Genomic DNA, 23181 nt, shown 5'->3' on the forward strand with positions numbered 1-23181 from the left:
TCGTTATAATAAGATACTACGCGAAAATAGAAAATGTAAGTTTTGCAACGGACACGTTATAAAAAAGAGTATAACTTTGTACTTGTTTATCCTCTATATAGACAAATTAGAAAGGAACATTTAAAACCATTTTCCAAAGGTGGCCAACGTTAAATAAATTTGACATTCTAATGCAGTCGGTAAATAAATAAGACATTATAAACTTTGCTAGATTTTTTAATGCTAATGAAATGCGTAATAATAAAGACAATCAGTTATTATTTTTAATAATATCACATAGAATAAAACATTTTTTATTTCTGTCGGTTTAAGTCTTCCAAATTTAATGTAAGTTAAGAAACTATTTTAAAATGCGCAAGTAATTATCAATAGGGGCCAATAAGTGTCATTTTACACCATATGTGGGCTTTCTACTAATCCGTTATCAAAACAGATGCCGCAAACTGTGAATGACCCTTTGAAAACCCGGTCTGATTAGCGAGTTTTTTTGTACATGAAAATTCTTTCAACTTCTTATATTTTAAACATTGCAGAAGAAAGTTTTCGAGGAAATAATAATATATAATAATATATTGTGTATGTTACTTTTTTGACGACTTTGACTTTGTTATACGATTATAACAATGCGCATGGGTCATTTTGACCAAACGCATTGTAGATATGTGTTATATCGGATTTCAATAAAAACGTTCTTCGTCTTCTATTATAATAAATTTACTTACCTGTGCCACATTTGCGATGTTGCCATCGGTTGCAAAAATTAACGGCTTTAAATTAAAAAACTGAAACATCTATTACTCAAGGAAAAATATTGTGACTAACGAACAATTCATACTGTATGCGATAATTGGCGATAATTTTGCCGACTTTGATGATAAATTTAACGGCTTTTAAGTAGACTAATAAAAAAGTTTTGACTATTTAATAGATATGATAATTATATTCAGCACCACTATTCAATGATAATAAAAACTATTGTATGGCCTTTCTGGTATACCATGAGGCCTTTTTGGTTCACTTATGCGGCCGATTCGCGTAGCCATTTTTATGACGGACTTCGGCGGAGTGACCCCCCTTGAAATCGGTGGGAGTGGCTTCACTCTCGCTGTCGAAAGGTCAATTAGGGACATATGACAGGAAATACACAAGTGGATTAAAACTGTTAGGGGCTCATTTTTATTAAAAATCGTGTCTAGCCAGCCAGCTGGGGGGGGGGGCTTTAGCCCCCTAGCCCCCCACCTAAATACGCCTCTGGAAGTCAAAATATAATTGAGCCGTGCTCTGTGAAACTGGGGTTAATTGCATGTGCGTAAAGTGTCGTCCAAGATTAGCCGGTGCAGTCCGCACCGGGGACGAAGCTTTCCGCTTACTGGTATTTTCGTTTACAGAAAGTCTCTTCTTAGTAAAAATCCATCTTAGACGGAAAGTGTCGTCCCTGATTAGCCTGTACGGACTACGCATGCTAATCTGGGACGACTATTTACGCACAGACATTAAACCCCATTTTCACAGAGCACAGCACACTTTTTTTTCTTAGCTTGCTTTCCATTAAACGAGTCGTTGTGATAATATAGAAAATAGAATACCCGCCTCAAAATAAGGTTCTACCTGATTGAAATCATTGAAAAACAATGATAACTGGTTTATCAATAATGTGATCCATAAAAAATGGTCCTGATTTTTTATAGCTTTAATTATCATTCATCCTGCAAATCGACTTAAAAACATATTCATATCCTAAAAATTATTATATTATTGATGCAGAACACATTCCTTCGGAAGCATTTAACTTGTACTTGTGCTAATTATATAACGGGCTTTTTAAAATGGGAGAATTTGTAGGGTAATCTAGACTAATGATGAAGCACATTATTAAACAAATATATTCATTCAAAAATATATTTCAAGAAACGTTTTTTTACATGACTGCTTAAACATAGTGTTTTTGACATAAAGTTAAGTCATACTATCTTGATACATTGGCATAAACAATTTAGAATGTACATATTCTAACGAGTTCTATAAATAAGCATTTTAAATTGTGTAAACAGCGTTTTAAACATGCAACATGCGATTCATTTTTGTGAACTTGAGCCCTCCCACTCAGACCCAAATGCTGGGTAAAAGACTGTTTGCGCTAGCAGTAATGACTGCATCGCAACGTGGGAAGATTAGTTGAAAATGGGCGTTTTGTGGTATTGAGTTCGAAACCTGCTGAGACATAACGGAAACTTCTTGGCTTAATAATTTTCTAATGTCTTTTGTTCATTACGATTCACTCATAATACAATATCTCCTAGTAACCATTAAGTCACGGTTTTGGAAAAAGGGGCTTAATGAATGTGCATAAAGGTTCATCCCAGAGTAGCCTGTGTAGTCAATACATGTACATTCTCATGGAAAAAACTAAATACACGTCTTTAAACGTTAAATCTCGCTCCTGTGCGGACTACGTATAGGAAACACCACTATTACTTCTAGTATCATCTCGTATGCGGACACATTTCCAGGCGGCATACATATGTATATAATAAAAACGGTAATAGGTCTATTTCGTTACAGGGATGACAACAGAAAACGTTTTGGATAAAATTACACTTCAATTTAAATGGAGTCACCATTTGCACAATTCATTTCTGGTGTAATGTTAAATTCTACAAAAAAGGAACTGTACTTAATAAATTATGGGGTATTGAGTTACGTTCCACATGAGCCTTTAAAAAAAAACAGTATTATAAAACTGACAAAAAGCTGCAGAGCGAATTCCCTTACCAGAAATATTGCCTTCAATATGTGTATATTTTATAATATTACTTATCAATATAACATCACAATGCTAGCGTAAGTGACGACTTTTGTAATTGTTTATTAAATGGTGCCGTGTAACCTAAAGCAACTGTCTAGTCAACGTAAGTTTATTGAAGAAATTTGTTCAACTATGTGGCGGTGGCGGTGGCGGTGGTGGTGGTGGTGGTGGTGGTTGTGGTTGTGGTGGTGTTATTTTTTTATTTCTTTGAAATCAATATTTTTTTAATTTGCTGAAGAAAAAAAAGCTCCGTTTGATTGGCATGTTAATATAGATTGTTGGACGACAGCATATATTATTTGTAATGATCAAAGACTAAGGGCTTAATTTTTCAAAAATACTGTGCAACAAAACCAATGGAATAACACAGCCATGTAAACCATATACAGGTCGCCGTGGTGTAATGGATATGGTGTCCGCCTAGCGACCGGGAGGTCACGGGTTCGATCCCCACCGTGGGAGCGTTCTTTAGCTCTCCCCGAAAGACACAAAGTCCTGGTTCTAGGCCCAGGAAACGGAGTCGAGAGCATTTATATAAGCATTAGGCTTTCGATGCAATCGAGCTAAAATAAATAGGTTTAAACTAAACCATATACGGGTATTAACTTTTTAGCCCAGTTTTCTTAGAATAAAAACATCAAGAACTCAATACAGAGTGTAAAATCTTTATCCAGGAAACTGCAGCGACTTAATAAATATTCATTTATATAGACATATTTAAATTAATCTCTTACACGCCGGATAAAGCCGTTTACGTTTTTAATCAATTAATCAAAACCTTTAAAGCACAAAAGTATGCTAAAAAATGATAACATGCAAGCTAAAATTATTCACTTCAATTATTTGAATGAACATACGTAACATAAATATGAAAGCGATCAAAACTGATTCTTACTGAATGGTGATAATAATAATAATAATAATAGTAATAATAATTATAATAATAATAATAATAATAATAATAATAATAATAATAATAATAACTTTATTTCACGAAGATAACACATTAAGAAATAGCATATCTTTTTTACAATGTGGTTTTCAAAAACACAGTATATGTAAATATAACTCAACAATGTCTAGCATACTGCAATCAGCCTTAAAATAATTACAAAAGCATCATATAATGAAAATAATAATACTAATACAAATAATATTAATAATATAAGATAATAGTAATATAATTACAATAATAATCATAATAATAAAAATAAAAGTAATAATAATAATAATAATAACAACAATAATAATAATAATAATAATAATAATAATAATAATAATAATAATAATAATAATGGTTATTTCATTCTTTCATAACAACAGACAATCACAAAGCAAAAAGAAGAAAAATAAAATACCCAAAGGCGGTATTTTAATCCATACAACCCACAATATCAAAAAAGTTTTGCGTTTGTAGCAAATGATTTTTAAGGTGCCGTTTAAAGGAAATAATTGTAGGTGTTTGTCTTGCGTTTCAACAAGATTTCCCTGTCTGTCGTGCACCGGAACTTTGCAGCATTTATACTGAAGTGTGTTATTGGTGAAAAATGGATCGGCCGCAATCTTGAAAAGTACATACTCGTGTTAAGTAAAAGACGGAAACCTCCACCTTTCTCGTATATAATAACATCTTCTTGATCGGTGGAATCCAACTTCTTTTGCATTGACTTCTTCAAATTTAGCGTGTAATCCACACCAACCGCGACGCCATCCGTAACATTTTTTAAGTCCGCGGATGCCGCTGTCCCAGTGAAAGGCACAATATCACTCATGTTACGTCGTTTACTATTTTCCAAACTCCACAAGATTACATCGTTTTATCGACTTTTTTTCAGAGATTCTGTTTTTGTACTGCTTAAATATGTTGTTTTTTTAACCAGACGATTAAAAACATTTAAATACTTAATTTAAACGTAAGAGTTTCAAAAAGTTATTTACAGCAACCGGACGTGACGTCATTCCGCAAATTAAAATACAACATTTATTTTTTTATTAAAAGGCTTTTGGTTGTACGCATTAAGTTAAAATCTGCGTTACAATATGCATTTGGTTTTAGACAATATTTTCTGCCGACTTCAGAGATGTTTGTAGCCTGGCTGTGGAATTTCCGGGGTAAAATACATTAGGACTGTTCTCTGTGAAAAGGGGGTTTAATGCATCTGCATAAAGTGTCGTGCCAGATTAGCCTGTGCAGTCCGCAGAGGCTAATCAGGGACGACACTTTCCGCCTGAACTAGATTTTTGCTGAGAAGAGACTTTCTTTTAACGAAAAATATCATACAAGCGCAAAATGTGGCTCCTTATTAATGAAGTTATTATCCTGTGCGGACTGCACAGGCTAATCTGGGACGGCACTTTACGCACATGAATTAAGCCCAGTTTTCTCAGAACAAGACACATATAATCAGAAAGTGTCGTCCCTGATTTTTCTGAACATTATGCACAGCCTTATATGGGATGACACCTCAGGCACATGCATTTATCCCATTTATCTCAGAACAAGGCTCAATGGATTGAGCACCAATCCACAACTCTGCTATGAGATGGGCACTTAACATTGCTGTATTCAGTTCGTTAAATATCTCTCGTGCCATATTGTCTGAAACGGATGTCCTGCACAAATGGGATTTCTTTTTTACGAAGTAAATCACAGTCACTGCTGGTTCTCTCAAACCCGTCGCTCCATTTCGATTTATAAACGATTAGTTTGCTATTGGACTTTGTATTCGTCTCACCGGCGCTACAAAAAATTCGCTCGCCATTTTCCTGTTTTCAGCGAAGTGGAGCAGTTCCTCGTCAAAATCATCCCCTTCCCTGCGAATCTGATCCCTGAGCCGCCGGTAAAAGTACTCATAGAGTGCGTAATCAACCTTGGCCCATCGTTTGTATAACTGCCTGTCGAAAGGATCAACGAAGCTCGTCGTGTTTTTGTTCTTCGCAATGTTCTTGTCAAGGTAAATGACATCTTTCGTGGACCAGTTAAGATATCGTCTGAGCAGCACTATTGATTCCTCGAATAGTTCCGTTATGATCACCAACCCGAAATCGCTATCGACGCTCTTCACAAACTGGATAATTTGTTTCGCATCGCTGCTATCGATGACGTCAGCTGTGCAACCGAACTCGAACGCGAGTCGGTTATTCGTGAACGACATGGCCGGGCTTTTAGGTTCGTACTTCCGCGGATCCTTTAAGTATTCAGAGACCGGTAAGCTAGTGTTTATCTTCTTGAAAATATAATCGGGTCTTAAATATTTCAAAACGGACTTGAAATATTCGTATGGCTCGCGTAGAATCCCTACGAAAAATGTTTCGTTTGGCATATATTTCCGAAACGAGGTTCGGTTGTACACCACGTGATTGCACAATATATCGTTGTGTTTCCCTTCCGGTGGAGGGAGTGTATTCTTCTGCGTCATACCCTCCGTCAAGCTGATTATGTTCGGGTACTTGAAATCGTTCTTCGACGGCGAAAGGACAAAAGTGAGGTTGTGATTCCATCCGAACCTGGTGAAAGATGTTTAAAGTAAAACGAGAAAGTATCGAAATTAGTTCAATGATACCGGTGATTGTGTTATTTAATAAAACTTGAATGCTGTAGAAACAACTATTTTGTTTTGATTGTGGTGGACTTTTTTGTTTCAGCACAGTGTGTGTTTTTGTGCCGATGAAACCTGCTGGATTATTAAACGTTTAAAAAAAATATAAACAAACCTTGTTACAACATGTGTTTTTAATTTAAGGCAAGGGATACGTCGAGACACATTGCCAAACAATGAGATACAAAAAAAATGTACAAGATAAGACACACAAACACACAACACATAAACACACAAATCAATTTCTCAAAACAGAGAGAACCAACCTTATAAACAAAGGGAACCAACCTTAGAAACATATTCTGAGCGGTCGTACTTCCGGTTTTGTGGACTTTCAGAAAGGCCACGTGTGTCGTTTTGTTGTCAGTGTTTTTCTTCACTACCGATTCTCTGAGGACCTAAAACAAGACCAATTAAACGATGTTTATACGCGGTTGTATGATAATGGACCAAGTGATTGGGAGGGCATTTTCAAAACGTATGAATCGTGCTCTGTGAAAATGGGATCTAATGCAATTGCGCAAAGTGTCGTCCCAGATTAGCCTGAATAGTCCGCACAGGCTAATCACCGACGACTCTTTCCGCCTAAACTGGATTTTGCTAAGAAAAGACTTTCTGTAAAAAAAATACCATCAGAGCGGAAAGTGTCGTCCCATATAAGCCTGTGCGAACTGCACAGGCTAATCTGGAACGACATATTACGCACATGCATTAAGCCTCATTTTCACAGAGCACGGCCCATATCTACAACCAAACGATGTAACTCTAAACATGTACACGCGATCTAATTTAATCTTTCGCTTCAATTAACGAAATAGTGTTGAAATACCATCCGCCATAGTTATATTTGATGATATAATAATTAAATCGCGTAAATGCCAGTGCAGTTTTATCAGGGGTTTTGAGCTTAAACCATAATAATAAAATAAAATAATCCATACAAACACATCACTTTTGTTTATTTTATTTTTTAATAGAGCGCTACTAAACATGTTTTGGCCATAACCTTCATCAGAAGTATCAATGTAAACAAGAACATAGGAATTGACGTCAACGTCATACAGTAACGTAACGTCGTTTAATGGAATATAGAATTACACATAATATTAACATATACAAAGATGAACCTGTTTTTATACACCAGCCTATTCGTAATTACTTAATTTATTCATTAAAATAAAACATAGTTTTAGAAAAAACATCAAATGTATATGTGAAGTATGCTTATGTTCTATATGTCATTAAGCAGGTTAGAATCAAGACTGTTATGAATCATAGTTTTTTTATTATGTATCCAAAAACATTTCTTTCCATAAACGGTCTAGATTGTTTTCAACAACATCAAAAGGTACATAATAAAAAAATCCGATAAAGTGCAATGATTTTGAGAAGATCCACAATGCGTAGCAACATATGAATAGGATCTATTGAACAGTTCTTGATATCGAATCTATTCATTCTGCGGGATACATTTAACTAAAAAGTTTCACGTATTGTTTATATAATTTTTTTGCATGTAATCAGATTTATAACATTATAAATTTCATACAAAAAGATACTTCAAATCTAAATAAAATGGTCAGTTCGATATTACACCTGCGCTTTGAAGGACGCAATGGAATGACGTCACGCATGTACGCAGTGATGTTGCATACCGGAAGTGATCTCACCTGGGAAGAGGCGTCTTGTACGCTGAGCCTGTCTTAGATGTCTTGGATGGAAACGACCGAGCGGACGCTGTCGGGTCCCGGAAGTAGCAGAGACAGGAGACCGAACAGGAGAATAATCGCAATCACCAGCCTGTGGGGAATGAAATAGAGCCGATGTGTGTTGGTTTGTTGGTTTCAGTATATGGGCGATTTTGAGGAACGAATGTTCGTATAAAACATGTTTTAACGAGAAGAGCTGCCAGGATTTAAACTTTTTTATTTTCTGTTTGTGACCAAAGAATTGGTATTCTGCTCATACTAATTTATATAAATTCCACAAAGGCCCTTACAATTGTTAAAACGAGTTACTTTTTAAGTAATGTATTGTTCGGGGTTCTTCGAACTTTGAAGACCTCAGCAAGTTAATTCATTGTGTGTCCTTAAACCCAGCTATAACAAAAATTGAATATTGATGCTTTCGAAAACATATTGAAAATGCATTTATGCTATATATGAACAAACGGACACAATACTGAATAACACACTAGCTACAATTGGCCTCTAATATTTGTTCACACACCGATTAAAGAGAATTGAAAACGGAGTGTGTATCATTCCATTAATATTTGAGTCTGATTTGTTCAAGAATTATGTGGTTGAATGATTATAAAACCAGTAGCGTGCAAAATTCGTTTCCATTAAATTTAAATTACACAGGGATCTCAGCATTTTGTTATCGAAATCTTTACACAAGACATGTAAATGAGTCCTGTTATTATAAAACTGGACATAATGCATGTTCGTAAAGTGACGTCCCAGATTAGCCTGTGAGGGACGACACTTTCCGCCTAAATTGGATTTTTGCTAAGAAGAGACTTCATTTAAAATAAATGTCATAAAAGCGGAAAGTGTCGTCCCTGATGAGCCCGTGCGGACTGCACATGCTAATCTGGGACGACACTTTACGCACATGCATTACGCCCAGTTTTCTCAGAACGCGACTCAAATAGTTTATACCATAGGTTCCGTTTGAATACATTCTGCAGTTGCTTGATCTGAAAATATAACAATGGAAGGCATGTATGGTAAATGAATATCAATATGTAAATGTACACATCAACAATTTATGTAGTCAAAAGGGTATTATGCATAGGCGTATCCATAAAATTTTCACAGGGGGGGGGGCTCAACAGGGGAGGGTGCGTGAGGGGTGTCCCCTTCCGTCGTTGATTTTTTTTTTTAATGGCACCTTGAAATGATGCGATTTCCTGCTATCTAATCAGCATTTTGCATGATAAAAGTGCATGTGAAACAAATAAGAACTTGAGTTCTCACATCAAGTGTGACAGACACACGGACAGACAGACACACAGGGGTAAATCAAATGTCTCTCAAACCACTAAAGTGGTGGGAGACATTATCTTTATCCATAACTTTTTTAACGGTGTAAGATGGGTGGACCTCCTATTTTACCTTGTTGGATATCCTACTAGGTCAACTTAGGTACAACATTAAAATGTTTATGTCCATGTCCCTATGAATGGAAAGAAGGCACACAGCGGAAAACCTGCCCTGACTCATTGATGATCTTAGTTTTGTCTTAACAAGTCCTTGGGCTCTGATACTCCTTTCACACTCGCATGATGTGACAGTGAAAACACATGATATGGACAAAACAGTGAAAATGGTGGGGTACAGCTGGGAATCACAATGTGCAACAGAGACCTAAAGGGTAGAAGGTGGGTTGGGTACACCTTTCCACCTAGCCTGCCATATAAAGTGCAACTCGGCAGGGAGGGACTGAGGGGAAGGGAGATCAGCATTGAACCATTCAAGGTCACTAGCACTGACAGGAGAGGAGCACATTTGTTCAGGTATAAACTTCAATCCCATGGCTGCCTTAGTCTGCAAATAACTGAATCGGGTGTCCATTTCGTTCACAAAAGTGTCAACAAAGGGAGTCGTTAGGTGTCTTGTGTAGTTTAATTCGGGTGTTGCTGCCTCGATGTTGTCACGCTTTAAGAACATGATTTAGTTTCATATAGCAAAGTAATTCTTAATGTTTGAGTCTTTTTTAATTTTAAAAACTATGGATGAACATCAAAGCAGTTAGCCCGATTTGTAAAAAACCCAAATCAAAACAATTTTTTTTATTGCCATTCATTAATTGTGCAGTTGAATTTCACTGGCAATAACTTGTTACTCAAAAGGATTATCACTCTAAAGAGCTAATACCAATTAAATTCATCAAAGAAATTACCGAAAAAAAAAAAAATGATTGTCCATTGCGTTCGTCTAAACTCTTTAATTGCTACAAATTGAAAAATTGTTTTTCACAAGTCTCATGCGGCAGCCATTTGTAAACATTTATCTATAGCTGTATGGATGAATTTCATTAGTTGAATGTATCTTCTTCAGCCAATCAAATACCACTGTTTATTACTTACAGTCAATGAAGCGTGCACTTAAGCTGACGAAGGTTAGATCGTCTGTACACATGCATGGGGGCTAATCACACAAATCGACAGCTGTTTATGGCTTAATTAGGGACATATGACAGGAAATACACAAGTGGATTAAAACTGTAAGGGGCTCATTTTTATTAAAAATCGTGTCTAGCCAGCCAGCTGGGGGGGGGGGGGGCTTTAGCCCCCTAGCCCCCCACCTAAATACGCCTCTGTCATGGAAGTCAAAATATAATTGAGCCGTGCTCTGTGAAACTGGGGTTAATTGCATGTGCGTAAAGTGTCGTCCAAGATTAGCCGGTGCAGTCCGCACCGGGGACGAAGCTTTCCGCTTACTGGTATTTTCGTTTACAGAAAGTCTCTTCTTAGTAAAAATCCATCTTAGACGGAAAGTGTCGTCCCTGATTAGCCTGTACGGACTACGCATGCTAATCTGGGACGACTATTTACGCACAGACATTAAACCCCATTTTCACAGAGCACAGCACACTTTTTTTTCTTAGCTTGCTTTCCATTAAACGGGTCGTTGTGATAATATAGAAAATATACCCGCCTCAAAATAAGGTTCTACCTGATTGAAATCATTGAAAAACAATGATAACTGGTTTATCAATAATGTGATCCATAAAAAATGGTCCTGATTTTTTATAGCTTTAATTATCATTCATCCTGCAAATCGACTTAAAAACATATTCATATCCTAAAAATTATTATATTATTGATGCAGAACACATTCCTTCGGAAGCATTTAACTTGTACTTGTGCTAGTTATATAACGGGCTTTTTAAAGTGGGAGAATTTGTAGGGTAATCTAGACTAATGATGAAGCACATTATTAAACAAATATATTCATTCAAAAATATATTTCAAGAAACGTTTTTTTACATGACTGCTTAAACATAGTGTTTTTGACATAAAGTTAAGTCATACTATCTTGATACATTGGCATAAACAATTTAGAATGTACATATTCTAACGAGTTCTATAAATAAGCATTTTAAATTGTGTAAACAGCGTTTTAAACATGCAACATGCGATTCATTTTTGTGAACTTGAGCCCTCCCACTCAGACCCAAATGCTGGGTAAAAGACTGTTTGCGCTAGCAGTAATGACTGCATCGCAACGTGGGAAGATTAGTTGAAAATGGGCGTTTTGTGGTATTGAGTTCGAAACCTGCTGAGACATAACGGAAACTTCTTGGCTTAATAATTGTCTAATGTCTTTTGTTCATTACGATTCACTCATAATACAATATCTCCTAGTAACCATTAAGTCACGGTTTTGGAAAAAGGGGCTTAATGAATGTGCATAAAGGTTCATCCCAGAGTAGCCTGTGTAGTCAATACATGTACATTCTCATGGAAAAAACTAAATACACGTCTTTAAACGTTAAATCTCGCTCCTGTGCGGACTACGTATAGGAAACACCACTATTACTTCTAGTATCATCTCGTATGCGGACACATTTCCAGGCGGCATACATATGTATATAATAAAAACGGTAATAGGTCTATTTCGTTACAGGGATGACAACAGAAAACGTTTTGGATAAAATTACACTTCAATTTAAATGGAGTCACCATTTGCACAATTCATTTCTGGTGTAATGTTAAATTCTACAAAAAAGTAACTGTACTTAATAAATTATGGGGTATTGAGTTACGTTCCACATGAGCCTTTAAAAAACAGTATTATAAAACTGACAAAAAGCTGCAGAGCGAATTCCCTTAACAGAAATATTGCCTTCAATATGTGTATATTTTATAATATTACTTATCAATATAACATCACAATGCTAGCGTAAGTGACGACTTTTGTAATTGTTTATTAAATGGTGCCGTGTAACCTAAAGCAACTGTCTAGTCAACGTAAGTTTATTGAAGAAATTTGTTCAACTATGTGGCGGTGGCGGTGGCGGTGGTGGTGGTGGTGGTGGTGGTTGTGGTTGTGGTGGTGGAAGTAGTAGTAGTAGTAGTAGTTGTTGTTGTTGCACTATGTACAGCAGTGTATATATCAGTAATAAGTGGCGTAAAACCACTAAATGTTTTTATACCAAACTAAAAAAACATTTCAAATATAACGCAAGCCCTTTGCCATTTGGTTTCGTCTTGTCATAATGAAAACTGGAACACTTTTAATTATACGAAAAAAGAACATGTGGCCGTACATGTGATTTATCGGAGTGGGTTACGTTAATGAGACAGTATTGCTTTCTTGCAAAAATCTTGTAAATTAAGAATCAACCACAAATTTATTGAAAATACAGGACGAGATAAAGATATAGATATCTGAGATGAAGCGCTGAAATATAGAGGCGTAAAACGCCACGAAATATTTACCCATCTATGCCTAGCGTCTAGAAAAAAGGCCTTGGCAAGCAGCGTAGACCCAGTGTCTGCGCTGTTTTCTTAAAGGAATTTCTGTAAAAAATATTCTAAATATAGAAATAAATATACAAGACATCCCTAATTTTGGAAATAAATTGATCCAATATAGAAGGTTGGGAGAGTCCACTAAGCATAAATGGGTTAAGGCAGATAATAAATTGTTATCACAGACAACTATGGCAATTCGGATTTCGACATGACCCGCGTCATGAGACAATAGTCTCATAGCCAAATGCGACCCCCGTAGCTCTGGACCAGCCGGTGCCTTTGCGAAGTCTGGTCAGGAGGTACCCTGCAAGCCAATAAGACCACGAAACATGGCGTGACTTAATAGCATACAACGAAACTCCTGAACAGACTTTGCTTCGCTGGTCGCATGTTGCATAAGACCAGTTTTCGCATAATGCGACTCAAATTTGATTCACAATTTTCATTTTGTATACCCTTATATTATATCGCTTTTAATCAAAGCGTCAGAAACACTCAATGTCATTTCACCGTTCATGATCACTAAACGTGATTATGGCAGTTTAACCAATTCATAACTTCACCGTAAAAACGAATGTGATATTAATCTGTAAGAACTAATAATTTCATATTAAAGCTTTAAGTATATTGTTACTAACTAATAAATGTGGCAAACACATCGCACAAAGCCTAAAAACAGATAACCATGGAAACCAGGGTAATAACGTTAATGCGACTCAAGTTATATCAATCTTGCTTATTTAAAAAAATTCAATATGTGTTTATGGCTCATGTGCATATACCATCCTTAACCGAGAGCTGATCCAGATATTTAAAAAAAGAACTGGAATATGACAATAAACATAACAATGTTGTTTGATCAATTTTATGTTTTAAAGTAAACACCTTTTTACATTTAAATACAGCATCTGTAAGTGTTGTCCTTATGTATGGTTTAATAAGTATTTCTGCGACCTAGTAAGGCGGAGTAGGGCAGAGTAATGCGTAGTAATGCGTAGTTAGCCGTAGTAAGGCGTTGTAATGCGTAGTTAGGCGAAGAAAATCGTTGTAAAGCGTAGTAAGACGGTGTAGGGCGAAGTAAAACGTAGTTAGACGGTGTAGGGCGAAGTAAGACGTAGTTAGACGGTGTATGGCGAAGTAAGACGTAGTAAGACGATGTAGGGCAAAGTAAGACGTAGTAAAACGGTGTAGGGCGAAGTAAGACGTAGTAAAACGGTGTAGGGCGAAGTAAGACGTAGTAAGACGGTGTATGTCGAAGTTAGACGTAGTAAGACGGTGTAGGGCGAAGTACGACGTAGAAAGACGGTGTAGGGCGAAGTAAGATGTAGTAAGACGGTGTAGGGCGAAGAAAGACGTAGTGCGACGGTGTAGTGCGAAGTTGGACGTAGTAAGACGGTGTAGGGCGAAGTAAGACGTAGTAAGACGATGTGAGCGAAGTAAGACGTAGTAAGACGCAGTAAGGCTAATTTGATATAGAAAGGTGCACTCCGCACAAATTCTTAAAAGACAATATTTCAATTTGTATGTGAGTAATTTATAACATCGTGTTCATCATTTAAACATTAAAAAAGCCGACTCAACGTCGAATCTCCCATTGTAAATGTCATTTCCCAATTAACAAAAATAAGCAATAATAGTGTATCCTTTCAGGTGGTGTATAGAGAAATATCAGTGAATTTCTTCAACTGATAATTCACTATTTCAAACAGTATCAAATTATCGATAATTTTCACTGTTCTACTGTAAAATTACGTGTTTTTCAGGTCATGACATCATTATTGAAGCGTATTTCTCCAGTTTAATTACAAAAATAATAATTTGTTAGCATGACATTTAAATAAAATGTGGTAGATTCACTCACGACAATAGAAAGAAATATGTTACTTATGATCACTCGTGAATTAAATCGGTAATCACCCAACTCAAAACAATATCCTTTGTGTATTGACATAAAATGTATTTAAATTATGCCGTCAGAGATCGCGAATATGTAATGTAACTTATTCATATTTGCCAATAAATATTTAAAAACAACACGAGTATTATTTAAATTACCTGACAAAAACATGGATAATTGCATGTTTTCTCAGCACTTAAGGACTGACATATGCGTTTAGACGAAAGATGAAATAGCCTGTAGTACCCGGTCTTCTCTCGCCAATATTTGTTTCGTCTTACATTAGTTTAATGAGGTTGAAATGCAGACAATTTTCTTTTTAATATGGTCCGCTTTACAGGGTTTCAACAAGTCGGGTGCTGTGTGCATTACAGTTAACAAAACAACGAAATAAAAAAGAAATTAGAACCCATAGTAATTTCAATACTAAGTCCATGTTATGAAAGGGAACAAAGTGATATTTAAATTCCTTTGTTATAGTTCATGTTAATGTTATACTTATATACCGCGATAAAAAAACACACAAGAAGATGAACGAAAGTACCGGCTAACAGAGAATGTACGATAACTCACGCGTTACGTGTTGGCATTCGTGTCCTCATTTTCTGACCGCAAACGTACGTTTGATTATATATATACATAAATGTTAATCCCTCATTCAGAAATATGTGCAATGCTGACAAGTTTAAATTCCTTTTTACAAATGAAAATATGATAAGAATTTTAGCGAAAACCTGTTTCTCAATTCTTCAAAATCGTGCAGTCCCGCTTTAAAGTATGATTTAAATCTCTAAAACAGTAAAATTAAAGGACTTTATTATAAATGAAACAAATTACTCAAACGATAAGGGGATCCCTTTATACACCGCTAGATTATTTTCAGCGTAAGACTATAATCCGAAAGGGATAACATGATCTTAGTTATACATGTATACATTTATAACATTTTATGCCAACATAATTTTTTTTATGTCATTGACCTCCCCACTCTCTATTTTATATTAGCCGGGAATGTTCTGAAGGGAAATTGCATTTAACCATAAAGTTTATAAAAACATTGTGTTGCCAGATTGTTTACATTAACACACTCTGTTGAAAGAGCATTAATTTTACCATGCTATTGTTTATACTGCAGCAAATTGAGTTCATGAATAGATGTTTGACATTTAAAAAGATGTTAGAATAAGCTTTGATAGACTAGCAGTTTTGGAACTTTCGAGAAGCCAGTCTTTGCATAATTCTGGACGTGAGTAGTTTCACGTCAATTTTCACTGATTTAAAATTTGTAATTTAAGGCATTATATGTCAAATAAAAGGTTTTAATTTTACGTATTATTTTGAACTCTGGTATAAGGAAAACTTTGCATATCAACTTTTGGGACGGCGCCCCGTTTTCTACAGAAAATTTGAGTGAAAAGGTGGGATCAGTCACGATGGCGTGGTGTACACAAAAAAAAGAATTTCGGAACAAAGAACATTCACTTCCGGTAAAGATGGCTGTGGTCAAGGGCCTCAAAGTGCAACTTTTGTAGTCATTCTTTTGTCAAAAGGCTAAAGGACTACATTCAAAATGACAGCTCACAGAGTCACGATTTAAACTTGCAAGGAAACGCTCTTGTTCAATATTCCGGATTCCCGGGCGCTACAGTAAAGGAATTGAGGAGACATCTGGAAGTTGTTAGTGATTTCAGCCCAGACATTATTGTGCTGATCATTGGGACAATCGACATCTACAATTCGGATGCTACTCCGGAAAGTGTTGCTCGGGATATGGAGAATTTAATAGACACTCTTTTGTTTGTGATTGGAGTGGGAAAAGTCATAGTGTTACAAGTTTTACACAAACAGGTTCCGTTATCTCATACAAGATATCCAGTCGACGCGGATTGGTTCAATGCACGCGTTGACGATCTGAATTCCCATCTGATAGAGATGCTCAATCGCACTGGTCATGGTCGTTCATACCTATGGCGTATGAAGGGGTTTTGGTCTCCTGCTTCCAAACAACAAAATTTTGCAGACGATGGTTGTCACCTGTCCAGTGCCGGTCATCTCCGCCTCATTACAAATGTCAGAGCTGCTGTGGTCGCCGCCCAGAAGGTTTCTATTTGCCATTCATAAGATACGTCTGATACTATCTTTCCTTTTCTCAGATATAGATAATTTCAAAAGAAAATTATCTATTCATTATATATAATTATATTTATATTATGTATATCTATATACAAATACATAGCGCATGTGGCTATATTACAATGTTCTTAATTACATTTGAAGTGTTCTTGCTTTTTTTAATGTTATGCAAGAATTGCTGTAACGTTTGTGTCCTTATTTATTAGTGAATCTCATTTATTAAAGAGTTCACACTCTAATTATTACCAACACTGTCAGTACGGTGTGATTTGGTCTTCATTTCACACTAATTCTGTACATATTTTATTTTCACAATCCATCTAGGCGTACTTTCATAGCCAACGCCTAACTTTATATCATAGATTACGTTGATCAGCTTTGCTGACTATGATTGTGTGATTTAGTTTACACATCTCACGAAAATTACAAATACATGGTCTAGTGTTATATTCCACGTAGGCGTGCTTCTTTTCATAGCTCACGCTTAACATTCTTTCATATATTAGCTTGCCCAGCTTTGCTGGCTATGATTGTGTGATTTACATCACACGGAAATTATAATTACATGGTTTAGTCTTACATTCCATGAAAGCGTGCTTAGCTTCATAGCTCACGCTTAATTTTGTATCATAGATTAGCTTGCCCAGCTTTGCTGGCTATGATTGTGTGATTTACATCACACGGATATTATAATTACATGGTTTAGTCTTATATTACATGAAAGCGTGCTTAGCTTCATAGCTCACGCTTAATTTTGTATCATAGATTAGCTTGCCCAGCTTTGCTGGCTATGATTGTGTGATTTACATCACACGAAAATTATAATTACATGGTTTAGTCTTATATTACATGAAAGCGTGCTTAGCTTCATAGCTCACGCTTACTTTTGTATCATAGATTAGCTTGACCAGCTTTGCTGGCTATGATTGTGTGATTTAGTTTACACATCACACGCAAATTACGAAGACATGTTTAGTGTTATTCTCCACGTATGCGTGCTTAGTTTCATAACTCACGCTTTACTATCATGGTTTAGCTTTGCTGGCCATGTTTATGAGTGTTATTTTATACATCACGCAGCATGTGTAGATACATGGTTTATTTTATATGCCTACATGCAATTTATGTTACGCAGAGCGTTTATGGTTTAGTTTTACATACCATGAAGGTGTGAATTTCACATGTTGTTTACACGACAATACGCTTACTTTAATTTATTTTTTGACATGATAATTAGCGTCAGATTTATTATTGTAAAGTTTACGCCTTTGTTGTAATCATACGGCTAGTTTGCGGATTCCGCAACACACAATATCAAGGTCAAAAATAGTCTTGTGAAATAACACTTATGCAGGTGGAGTTACTTTTAGTCTACCAAATTAAGAGCTATAGATTCATACATATGGTTAAATACATAAAGTTTCAATTTAACTTTATGTTTTTCTTACAAACAAGACTATAATGCATTCAAGGGATTATGCCCTCGAAATAGTTTCATCCCTAACAGTTAATCATGCATTCATTTCAGATCATGAAACGTACCAGCCGTCCTAAGAAGGGTACGCATTCGGCGTGTACCTGTTGTTCCGGACAAAAACAAGCACACAAGCGCAAAAACAATGCTGCCCCAACCTCAACAAAAGGCAAAGGCCCGAAAAACAAAAGACTCACAACATTCTGCCCCTGGAGGCCAATCTAGATGACGATGTGAATGACAACTTCAGCAGTGATGAAGAAACATCGGTTTGTTTGCCAGCTGCTCCAAGTACAGCAACAACCCTTCGTGTACAAACATCCTCATCTGCGAGTCCTCACATGCCAGCGGTTCCCCCGCATCTACCAGTAGAATCAGACTCTTCTTCAAACTCCGATTCGGATGAAGACGATCACTATCTGTTCCCAATCTTACAACAGGCCGTGTCTCAACACACAAATTCCTTGGCAGGTAATGGCATTCAGTTCGCAGAACCCATTGGCACTCCAATCATTAATCAAATTAAAAGTAAGACGCGCAAACTTATTTGGAAAAATATGTTTGTGGATATGGCGTTTCTGCTGCCGTCATCGCAAAATCCGTCCACTCTGCAATTTACACTCCAACTGGACGACCAACACAGTTTTACCATTAACCCAACTTCACGTAGCAAAAAAATCAATACCATTGAAGCATGGACCACAGCATTCATTAGATTCATGGCCGTTTACCTACACAAATACCCCTTTGAGGCCCAACAGCTCCTGAAATATATGGAGATTGTACGCGACATTGCCAGGCGCCGCCCCGGGATGGCCTTTCTCTATTACGACACGCAGTTTCGCTTGTTGCGCGAGTCAGTTCTTATGCCCTGGGACAGTATTCATAGGGAATATTGGTTAATGGCCTGCATGTCTTTCCAACAACCCCAGCAGCCCTTTCGGCCCAAGCAACCACCAAACAGGTCATACAGTACTGGCCCACCCCCCTCCAACGGTTTCTCGAAAAAACCTGCTGGCATTTCATTAAGCGAACCTCTTGTTGTAACCAAAAATGCACACAGCCCCACATCTGTGGCTTTTGTAGAGGTCCATATGCAGCATACAACTGCAAATTCAGCAACAAAGAACAGGCAGCCAAAGCCCAGTCTCAATCAAACATCGACCCTGCTAAGTCAACAAAGTAACAATCTTGTAGTTACCCCAATTAAAGTCTCTGCACTTACACCATTTCTTCAGGACTATCCATTAGCACAATATCTGATTCTAGGTTTTACACATGGTTTTAAATTGGGTTACACAGGTCAACACAAGGCTTCCACATCCCCAAATCTGAAGTCTTGTGATGAGAACCCTGACACAGTGCAAAGTAAACTTCAGGCAGAACTAAATTCAGGTCGTGTAAAAGGCCCCTTTACATACCCTCCTTTCGAAAACTTCCGGGTAAGTCCCATTGGCCTTGTTCCCAATAAAACACCGGGACAATTTAGGTTGATTCATCATCTAAGTTACCCACGCGGAAATTCCGTGAACGATTTTATAGATCCTAACTTGTCTAGTGTTAACTACAGTCCCTTTGATGATGCAGTCAACAAACTACTGGAACTGGGTACAGGAACCTTATTCTGTAAAACGGACATAGATTCTGCTTTTCGTTTAATTCCTATTCATGCAAACTATCATCACTTATTAGGGTTCAAATTTAGGGGTCAGTATTATTTTGATACGTGTCTTCCAATGGGAGCGTCCTCATCATCTGCAATTTTTGAACGTTTAAGTTGTAGCCTTCAACACATTTCGGAAAATATCTTATTAAACACATGGTACACATTCTCGATGATTTTCTCATATAAGGCCCTGCAAACTCAAACAGCTGTCAAAATGATCTTAACAAATTCCTTAATTTCTGTTCAAAAATAGGCGTTCCGATTAAAGAGGAAAAAACAGAGAATGCTCGAACTGTTATCATTTTTATGGGTCTTGAACTAGATTCTAATATGATGGAAGCCCGCTTGCCTCAAGACAAATTAGAAAGATTGAGGATGCAACTTGCCTGAGTAGCAAAACATCGCAAGGTCACCCTTAAAGAATTACAATCCCTTCTAGATTTGTTAAATTTCTGCTGCCAGGTAGTAACACCTGGTCGGTGTTTTTTTGCGTCGCCTTATAGATCTTACTAAAAAAGTAACACACCCACACCATAGAATAACACTAAATAAGGAAAGTCGGAAAGATATCCGTGCTTGGCAATTGTTTGTTGATCATTTCAATGGTAAACAACTTATTCTACACAAACGTTGGCTCACCTCAGATACATTACACTTACACACAGACGCCTCAGGTTCTCTAGGTTTCGCTGCAATTTTTCAGTCCCATTGGTTTTATGGTACATGGCCTACATTGTGGTCTCCCTACGACATAACATTCAAAGAGCTTTTACCCATCACTCTTTCATTAGAAATTTGGGGTTTTCAGATGAGAAATCAATGTATAGTACTTCATACAGATAATGGAGCAGTTGTACACATTATCAATAAACAGACTTGTAAAGTACCTAACATCATGGCCCTAGTCCGCCGTCTTGTGTTAGCCGGCATGAAGTATAATATATTGCTGAGGGCTGAACACATCCCGGGTATATACAATATATTATGCTTTCTATTATATTTACGCATATCACCACCCAGTAATGGCCAGCTATTTAAAGACAATAACAATCAACCAGTTTCTACCACGTATTTCAGATCGGTCTAACGTTTATGTGTTCTAGCAAACAACATGGATCCAAAGTTCTTTACAGCCCATTCATTTCGCATTGGTGGTGCTACTTATGCTCACAATTCCAATATGTCCGTATCACAAATACAGAAGCTAGGTCGCTGGAAGTCCAACGCATACCTAAAATATATCCGTCCCTCGGCTCTCTCTATATAAATCAAGATAAAGTCGCAACAATACTCTGCTTACATATTTGAATCTTTAATCTTAATTTTTCAAATGATCTGACGGTCATAGGCAGCAGATCAATTTTTTCATAATTTTGACCACATGAAAATTCATTGATTCATTAGGCGGCAGATCTTTTTAAACAATATCATAAGAGAACTGAATGCCATTGCCAGCCTTCTCAGTGCTGTCGGTCAACGCCGCGGCCATGATATTGACTTTCAATGATTGTCACATTATAACGTAAAGAACATAGCTGATGGTTTAAGGCCACAGTTGAAACATTTGCTTTAGCCACAGTAACTGCTGTGTAATTTGTTTTGGCTGATGGTTTAAGGCCACAGTCACGAAATTTGTCTTAAATGATATCAGTTTGAAGCCGCAATTGTACAAACTCTAGTATTATATCACAGTAAAGAAGTGCGGGTACCAGTGACAGTCAATGTAAATATGATTATTTGTTATAAATGTGCTTGCATAATACGAACAATTGAGAGCAGAATGGGGTCCGCAGTTGTCGTTATCATGTGTCTTTGTTATACAGCTGTATATTATTTTTCTTTCAGTATTTTTTGTAATTCGTATATTTCGTCTCCAAAGCTGTTAGCAATAACCACTTATGTATCATATGTGGTCTTTGTCATGGATGGGCAAGTCCTTTATCTATATTTATGATAATTTACATTGCCTTCTGTCTACTAGTATTGACCATTTATTCTGTATAGGCTGTACATGTATAGATTTAGATAATTAATGCCCTTTACATGTATCATCCACGTGTTTGATGATATGATAAAATCCACTTTTAAGTATTGTGTTTATACGTGTATATGATAAGAGGCTGCAGAGTATTTTTTATATGTAGGTCAATGCAAATATGATGATCCATTTCTAATTGTCTGGCTTCATATTATCTCTGTCCACGGTCGAGCTCGTTCCAGTCTTAAGTCTCTCTGGGCGGCGGTTCCCTTTTAGCGGTTTTTTGCCTCCCAGTTATGTTCATAAGGGGAAAACATTTATAATATGTTTGCTTTGATTATGTATTACGTAATCATGTATTTGTCAGTTTATGGCATTTATAATAAATGCCCAGTTTTCATTCAAACATAGTTTTCTGTTTTCCCTTTTTCCCATAATCGAGTTCGACCTAGACTGTTATCTCTCCCCCGACCTTGGGCAATACATAAATAACATTTTATGCCAACATAATTTTTTAAGTCATTGACCTCCCCACTCTCTATTTTATATTAGCCAGGAATGTTCTGAAGGGAAATTGCATTTAACCATAAAGTTTATAAACACATTGTGTTGCCAGATTGTTTACATTAACACACTCTGTTGAAAGAGCATTAATTTTACCATGCTTTTGTTTATACTGCAGCAAATTAAGTTCATGAATAGATGTTTGACATTTAAAAAGCTGTTAGAATAAGCTTTGATAGACTAGCAGTTTTGGAACTTTCGAGAAGCCAGTCTTTGCATAATTCTGGACGTGAGTAGTTTCACGTCAATTTTCACTGATTTAAAATCCACCTCCTCCCATGCCTCCTCCTCTTAGTTTATCATGCTTACATTCTAGCTATTTTAGTTATATGTGTTTTACAGAGTTGCAAGATAGTTAAATGATTTTCTTTGCTTTACATTATAGCCTTTTTAGTTCTATTGTTTTATTTGATTTGCAATTATGCCATTCTAGTCTTCAAAGTTGCCAATTTTGATTGAATACATGTATGATTCTAGTCTTTGGGTCGGCGGTTTTTTGCCTCCCAGTTATGTACATTAGGGAAAACATTTATTATATGTTTGCTTTGATTATGTTTTACGTAATCATGTATTT

General features: G+C 36.5%; 1 protein-coding gene across 1 annotated transcript; it reads left to right on the forward strand.

Annotated features, from left to right (window-relative positions):
• The first annotated feature begins 15737 nt into the window (after positions 1-15737).
• On the forward strand, positions 15738-23181 carry LOC127843584 (uncharacterized). Its single transcript, XM_052373268.1, has 2 exons — positions 15738-16892; positions 18454-23181. The coding sequence occupies exon 2, from the start codon at positions 18741-18743 to the stop codon at positions 20316-20318; it is 1578 nt and encodes a 525-aa protein (XP_052229228.1). The 5' UTR covers positions 15738-16892; positions 18454-18740; the 3' UTR covers positions 20319-23181.

The sequence above is a fragment of the Dreissena polymorpha genome, chromosome 1, assembly GCF_020536995.1.
Source record: "Dreissena polymorpha isolate Duluth1 chromosome 1, UMN_Dpol_1.0, whole genome shotgun sequence".
NCBI classification, from domain to species: Eukaryota; Metazoa; Mollusca; class Bivalvia; order Myida; family Dreissenidae; genus Dreissena; species Dreissena polymorpha.